This window comes from Arachis hypogaea, chromosome 18 (assembly GCF_003086295.3).
Source record: "Arachis hypogaea cultivar Tifrunner chromosome 18, arahy.Tifrunner.gnm2.J5K5, whole genome shotgun sequence".
In the NCBI taxonomy this organism is placed as follows: domain Eukaryota; kingdom Viridiplantae; phylum Streptophyta; class Magnoliopsida; order Fabales; family Fabaceae; genus Arachis; species Arachis hypogaea.
Window position 1 is genome coordinate 106263096 of NC_092053.1, and position 7440 is coordinate 106270535.

At 36.7% G+C, this 7440-nt stretch overlaps 2 protein-coding genes across 3 annotated transcripts; one reads left to right on the forward strand and one right to left on the reverse strand.

Moving 5' to 3' along the window:
• The first annotated feature begins 704 nt into the window (after positions 1-704).
• Positions 705-6752, forward strand: LOC112769220 (pentatricopeptide repeat-containing protein At1g43980, mitochondrial). Of its 2 annotated transcripts, none has more exons than XM_072226146.1 (4): positions 705-1131; positions 1867-1945; positions 2492-5217; positions 6388-6752. In XM_072226146.1, the coding sequence occupies exon 3, from the start codon at positions 3023-3025 to the stop codon at positions 4913-4915; it is 1893 nt and encodes a 630-aa protein (XP_072082247.1). In that variant the 5' UTR covers positions 705-1131; positions 1867-1945; positions 2492-3022; the 3' UTR covers positions 4916-5217; positions 6388-6752. The 2 variants fall into 2 exon arrangements, with proteins under 2 accessions (XP_072082247.1, XP_072082248.1); XM_072226147.1 differs by lacking the exon at positions 6388-6752 and adding an exon at positions 5323-5709.
• Positions 5998-6621, reverse strand: LOC112769221 (uncharacterized). The gene has a single exon (XM_025813678.3). The coding sequence runs from the start codon at positions 6619-6621 to the stop codon at positions 6358-6360; it is 264 nt and encodes an 87-aa protein (XP_025669463.1). The 3' UTR covers positions 5998-6357.
• Positions 6753-7440: the final 688 nt, after the last annotated feature.

A 7440-nucleotide genomic window follows, 5' to 3' on the forward strand; every position in this document is an offset into this window, starting at 1 on the left:
TAAATCAATACAAATAATACAATATTATGCATTTTAAACATAAAACATTAACTTATAATAATCTTATAATGACTAATAACACAAAATATTAAGGTTTACAATATTTAAATTCCACATAAGAATAGCCATCATCCATCACTAATAACACAAAATATTAATTGTGCATGATGACCGGGCCACCAGACCGAATTTGGGTGACCCGAGCTATGGCCCAAATCCGATCCAAAATAATGACCGGGTCTATTTTTGAGACCCTTACCCGGTCTTAAATCCGATGAAATCACACTAAATTAGTCCCTAAAGTGTTCGGGGCTGGGCCGGGTCAGATCTTCGGGCCAGGTTGGACCATGTACACCCCTACCCATAGGTTTCAATATAAAGCCTTAACAACGAAGAACGAGACCTTCAATATGAGAAGACACCATACGACGCCATTTTGTAATTATAGACCGAAGACGATTTTATTTTTTTCGCATATGTAGACTCTTAACTACTACGTGTGTGTGAGTTTACCTGCCAACTTAGTATTTTCTGTTAGTGAGTCATGTCAAAAAATAGACAACAGACTATTATATTTGACAAAAAAATATTAAAAATTAATTTATGTTTTTAAAGACTAAAAATTAAAATATTCTTTTTTTTTTAATTTTTGAAAATTAATTTGGATAATTACCCTTTTAGCCGGTCTCCAATTTTAACCAGGCTAGGATCAATGTTTGCGTCACTCTGCACGGTTGAACCAACAATTAGGTTTAGGATTCTTAGTTTCGTACTAACCTCACTCGGCCTCCCACCTTACCCTGAGCCCCTCTCTCGCTCCCACGCACCCAAGCTTCCCTCCCTTGTCCCGTTCGACTCTCTCTCTCTCTCTCTCTCTCTCTCTCTCTCTCTCTCTCTCTAAAACACTCAACGGCGGCCACATCTCTCTCCGACTTCATTACCCTCTCTCTTCTGTGATTTCTGGTTTGCGTTCTGTCTCCGCTGTCGCTGCTGCTCTGTAATCTCTCTCGGCCGGGGCTACAACATCTGTACTCAGCCGTCGCTGCTACCTCTGAGCTCGTCGTCACCGCTGCTTCCCCTGAGCTGTTCTCCGTCGCTCTCTGCTCGTCGTAGTCTCCGGGCTCTGTGCAGGTAGGTCTGGGCCAAACCAAACCCAGCTCCAACAGTTCCCATGCAATGCTTGAAATGATGTTTTTGATTGTGTCTAGTCTGAAGAACTTGGTTGATGTCCATAAGTTGGCACCAAGGCATCAAATGTTGCTGTTGATTTATCACGTGTATGCTAAAGGAAACACCAAGCCTTCTTTTATCAACACTTTTTAATTTCTATCAGTTTAATGAATACTTTTATTAACATTGCTACACCACAAAGATTATTGTATGAAAAACTAATAATTTGTGATGCACTCATAAATAAATAAATAAACAAATAAATAAATAAATAAAAGCTCATAACCATATCAAAAGAAAGTACTTATTTGGTGTTTCTAATTGTGTATTTCCAACGGCATTTTGAATTAGGTGTTGCTGCCAATGAAACATCACAATTAATTAAAATTGATATTTTTTAGGCAGAGTTAGAGACTTTAGATTGAATAAAGCCAAAGGCACTGAAAGCAATTAGCGATAGCTCATTAGATAGTGATATCAGAGACAGTAAATTACAGTTATTAGTTTAGATATTTAGAGACAATATTAAGAATACACTAACTATAATCGTGTAAATATCTATATCACTAAGTGTAAGTTTACTGTGATAGTTATATTCTCTATGTATGTGATGTATGATGTGATTAATAGGTTGGGAGTTATCTAGAAAGAATTTCACTAACTGTAATCACTATTGTTTTTTCTGGCTTTGAACAGCTGCAGGACCACCATAAGATATTCAGTACCAGTTTTGCCAAAATGAGGCAAGATTTGATCTACAAAGTCTCCAAATGAGGTGCAATTTATTATATTGAATCTGCATTATAAGTAAAGAGATATTACGCACTCATAAATTCTCAAATGGAATAGCACGGTCTAGATAAAGTTTGAAGTTCCAATTGAGCTTTGATGTAACAATACTAAGAATGTCAAACTTTGGAGCCGTTTTAAAACTAGAATAAAAGAACTTAGGAGATTGAAGACGGTAAAATTGAGAACAGAGAGGGACAAAACAATTATGAAGTCATCGTGTTTAGAGAGCAGGGAAATGATAGCTATATGTGCAAGTGAATAGATTGGACTACGAAGCTCAATGTATTTTTGAGCTGGTAGAAATTATTATTCAATAGTTAACCAAGTGTGTCAGATTTCAAACATAAGGGAGCATATTGGTTAATCAATTGTGAACGTTGCTTACATGCATGCAAATAACATTGTTTTTTCATCTTTGCTGCCCAAGCTATGGCTTAGAACAATCATACAGATTTTGTACACCAATCAATTGACAGCTCCATTATTGTTTTAATATTTGTTGATTAAATCTGCACTACTTTCTATGCAGGTTTGCATGCAAAGATATATGCCAAAAAAATGTTTGAAGCACACCTTGTATAAGTAAAAGTGCAATCAATTCCTCAGCACCACATAAAACTGTGAAAAGGCTGCTACATTGTAAACCGCATCTGGTGCATAAATTTTTCCTACACCACCTTGAACATGATGAAGGCTACTGCTGCATTGCATCCTTGTCTGAGCTCCTGCAGCTTCAATTGCCGATCGGCATTAGGGCAGTTGGAATGTGTTTGATTAATTAGGCCATGAACATGTTTGAAGCTTGCTTCTTTGGAGTGGGACTAAAGACGTAATAGGAATAGTGGATTTGGTTTAGCCGGGGAGTCAAAGGGTAAGGTGGAGTCAACTTCCCATGCAATACTTCCCTTAACTAAACTTTGCGGTGTCAATTATCTCGACCCTTCAGCCATCACTACATTCCTTCATATGTTGTCACAATGGGAGAGACTCATATTATTTGAGTGTGAATTGCTCCACTATGCATATTTCATGTTAAAGCATTGCATAACACTTCATTTGCATGTACCCGTTTTTGAAGCTAACACGAATTCCTCACTCTTCACTCTCCTATTGCTCTTTTCTCTTGGATCATTGTTCATCCCATAATAAATCATTTGCCTTTCTCAGAACCCTCCATGCTCATTTCATCAAATTGGGTTTTAACTCGTATTCATATCTGGGTAATCGCTGTTTTGATCTATACTGTGAGTTTGGCCAAATCAATGATGCCTTTAAGGTGTTTGATGAAATTACTTATAAGAATTTGACATCATGGAACATTTGTCTGAAGGGGTTTCTCAAAAGTGGCCACCTTGGGGAGGCATGCCACTTGTTTGATGTAATGCCTGTTAGAGATGTTGTTAGTTGGAACACGATGATTTCCGATTTTGCACAAAATGGGTTTTATTGTCAAGCCTTTGAGCTTTTTGTTGAGATGCAGGGTACTGGTGTGAGGCCAAGTGAGTTCACTTTCTCAATAATGACGTCAATTGTGTCAAGTCCCTGTCATGCTAAGCAGGTCCACAGTAGGATGATCAGGAGTGGGATTGATTTGTCCAATGTGGTGCTTGCAAACTCGGTGATAGCTATGTATGGGAGACTCGGTCTTGTTGATTATTGCTTTGGTGTGATTTTGACCATGGAGAACTTTGATGTTATATCTTGGAACTCTTTGATATGGGCCTGTTGTAGAGCTGGATATCCAGAGTTGTCTCTTGAGCAGTTTCATCAGATGAGAGCTATGGAGTTTTTACCTGACCAGTTTACATGTTCGATATTGATGACTGTCTGTTCTAACTTGCAGGATTTGGGAAGGGGTAAGCAAGTTTTCACCCTTTGTTTCAAGTTGGGATTTGTTTCGAATAGCACTGTGTCAAGTGCTGCTATTGCCCTCTTTTCTAGATGCAACAGATTGGAGGACTCCATCCAGCTCTTCAAAGAACAAGATCAATGGGATTCAGTTTTATGCAATTCAATGATTTCGAGCTACACGAAACATGATTTAGTGGAGGATGCATTGCAACTCTTTATGCTGACCCTGAGGAAGAATATCAGACCAACGGAATACATGATCAGTTGTCTTCTGAGTTCAGTTTCAATTTTCATGCCAGTTGAAGTAGGTAATCAAATCCATTCTCTGGTTCCTAAATTAGGTTTCGAGTCAGAAGTAGTTGTTGCCAGTTCTCTTGTTCATATGTATGCAAAATTTGGATTTATTGATGATGCCTTAAACATCTTCAATGAAATGAAAATAAAGGATTTGGTGTCATGGAATACAATAATGATGGGAACGACTTACAATGGCAAAGTGCCTGTAACCATGAAGCTCTTTAAGGAGTTAATTGGAGAACCTACACCACCAGATAGAATTACACTTGCTGCAGTTCTTCGAGCATGCAACTATGGATGTTTGGTTGATGAAGCAATTAAAATATTATTATCAATGGAGAAGGAATTTGGCGTAGAACCTGGGGAAGAACACTATGCTTATGCTGTGGAGTTGTTGAGTCAAGCTGGTATGATCAAAGAAGCGATGGACATTATTGAAACAATGCAATGTAAAACCCCCTCCAACATTTGGAGATCAGTTCTTTCTGCATGCGCAATCCATGAAGACTTGTGTGTTATTGAAAGAGTTGCAGAGAGAGTAACAAAAAGCGAACCGCAGACATTGTTACCATATTTGGTGTTGGCTCGGGCTTATCAGATGAGGGGCAAATGGGAGAGCTCAATTCGAGCCAGGAAGGCCGTGGAACAAAAAGGTGCTAAAGAGTTCATTGGATACAGTTGTGTAGGGATAAAAAATCAGGTATACACGTTCGCATCAAATCAATTACAGCATTATGGAGGCAGGGATCTTTATTTGATTTTGAATTTACTGCTCTGGGAGATTGAGAATGAAGGGTGTGCCTAGAAAATCCGTAAGACAAAAAGGAAATGTAAACAAACGGATGAAAGTTTGCTGCAGCCCTTTCGAAAAATATTGAACTTTGGGTTTGGTAGTTAGTTGTAAACTGCAACACCTAACTTATACTCCTGTTCATCACTATTGGTAAATATGCCGTTCATTATGCAGCACTCAGCGGCTTATTGCAAAAACTACTCATCAGCTTGCCTTCTCCAATCATTGCATTTTGAGTCTACAAAAGCTGAGGTGGCACAATTGGAGTTGCAGCAGTATTTCGTCGACCATGGTGATGAACTGATGATAACCAGGTAATTAATTACTATACCAAATAACTATCATTATAGTAAACAAAATAATAAAATGCATTCTAGGTAATTTTAATTTGTTTTTTTTTTCTCTTTGGGGTTACACAGAATGGGACAATGACAATGGAACAGAAGAGATCCATGAATCAAGTTGCATGGGTCCTTTTGTTACCAACTTTGTAAATTCCCATTGTGCCATTGTGGCAGTCTAATGCTAGCTGACATTGCGCTAATGATGTAAAACTCAATTTAGCCATTATTTGCACTAAATTGAATGATCTAACATCTATGAAATTTAGTTTATAGAGCTACCAAATTAAGTCCCTTAAAAGACTAAATTAAGTTCCACACTTTTAATGTTATGTGAGCTAGATGTTAAATTGTCACAATTTGCATATAAACATTCCGTTAAATATTGTGATGACAGAAAGATCATCTTGATTCATGGTTGTAAAACTCAGATCAATTGAGGCTTATCTCTTTTAAAAAGACTAATTTGATTTATTGACTATGTAATAATTTTTATTATTTTGAATCCTTTTTATACATGTGTAAAAAATGATTATTTTTTGATGTAAGAATATTCAATTAGATACATGTATAAAGAGTTTTTTCATTTACACCAAACAGAATGGGTTACGTGTAGAGACTAACAAGCAATTATTACAAGCAAGTATTTATGACCAAGAAGTTACAACCATATCGAGTTCTTAATTAAATACTTGATAAATGATAATAATCATTGAACAAAGGGGTGAAATAAAGAATAAATAAATCTTAATATTTCAACAACTACTAAATGTATATATATATAACGGAAAAGGATCCTCTCCAATTTTTTTAACAATTGATAGAATACAGTGTGATCTCTCACCTTTGATTTTATGAGTGAGACCAGAAATAAATAAGAGAGGAAGAGCAATGAATGGTTAGATTGAACACTGGATACCATCCAGTTTTTTTCTCACCGGAGAGGATCCACTCCCTATATATAACAAATATCAAATGAACAAAAGAATTCAAGACCTGTCCAATAACTTAGGATTGCCTAACAATTCTGTATACTCTAAAATAAAAGAGAGAACTAACTAGTTTAATTTACATGCAATCTGTTCCTGATAAGTCTGAGCCTAAGCCTAACACTTAAGATCGCTTCTTATCATAACTATGAAGGGATGGCGATTGAGGACTCTTTGAAGAGGGGGAGGGTTCTCCTTCCGGCGGAAAATCGGAGAGCAAAGCCAGCATCTGCCGAATGCTCACAGACCGTGCAGGTTTGAAGCTGTGGGTTCTCTTGATGTTCTTGGAAAAGATATTTGATGAATTTGAAAGGATAAGGTATACCAAAGCTTGTACTAGGAAGAACACTGCCACCTTCAACAGGATGTCACCTAAGCTGCTCTCCATAGTTATAAATCTCGTATTAACAAAAAGAAAATAGCACCCTTTGATGATTGATTAATGAAATCTTTTGCTCTAATAATAAGAAAGAACACAAGAAGAATTGGATGAATACAATTAATGAATTTATGTAGAAAGGATGGTATGCAAGCGTCCTTATAAAGGTTTTACGTAATGTGTGGAAGGACATGTTGGACCAACATTTGGATTTTGGAAAAGTAAACGAATAGTTTGACCTGTTACCACGTTGAAAATGTGGGAATATGGAGGCGGAAATTTCGTTGTTATCCAGAAACAATTAATGAATACGTGTCAAGGGCACGGTGGTCATTAAAGTAAATTATTTTGGGCTGTATTTATGAAAATCCCGATTAGGAGGATAATTGCTTGTCTGACGTAAATAGAAGTTAGAATGAAGTTTCCTATTGAAACGTAATGACTTGATCAATTTGAGGCTTTTGAACGGAGGTGATGACTCGTCAGCTTGATCTAGATGCCTAATTGAATGATTGATTACCTTACGATTATTAAATTAGTTTCTCCTACAAGCAAACAAAACTATATTACATATTGGGTGACTATAGCGGAGAGAATTTGACGCATTCCGTTTTTGTGACAATAGGTGCAACTAATATCTAGGGTTCTTCGAAATTAAAAGGTGCAACTAAACTCCTCTTTATCAAAGACAAGTGTGTTTTTCTTTTTATCTATTATCTTTAGAAAAGTGTAGGGAGACAATTAGAATACTAAATAATGTGAACATTGGATATATCGGATGTTCAATTCAATAGGTATGCAGATAATTATGTTGATTCTTAATTGGAT

What these genes read in the sequence shown, in the direction of transcription:
- LOC112769220 (XM_072226146.1), top strand. Translation starts at nt 3,023, where the DNA reads ATGTACCCGTTTTTGAAGCTAACACGAATTCCTCACTCTTCACTCTCC.
- LOC112769221 (XM_025813678.3), bottom strand. Translation starts at nt 6,621, where the DNA reads ATGGAGAGCAGCTTAGGTGACATCCTGTTGAAGGTGGCAGTGTTCTTC.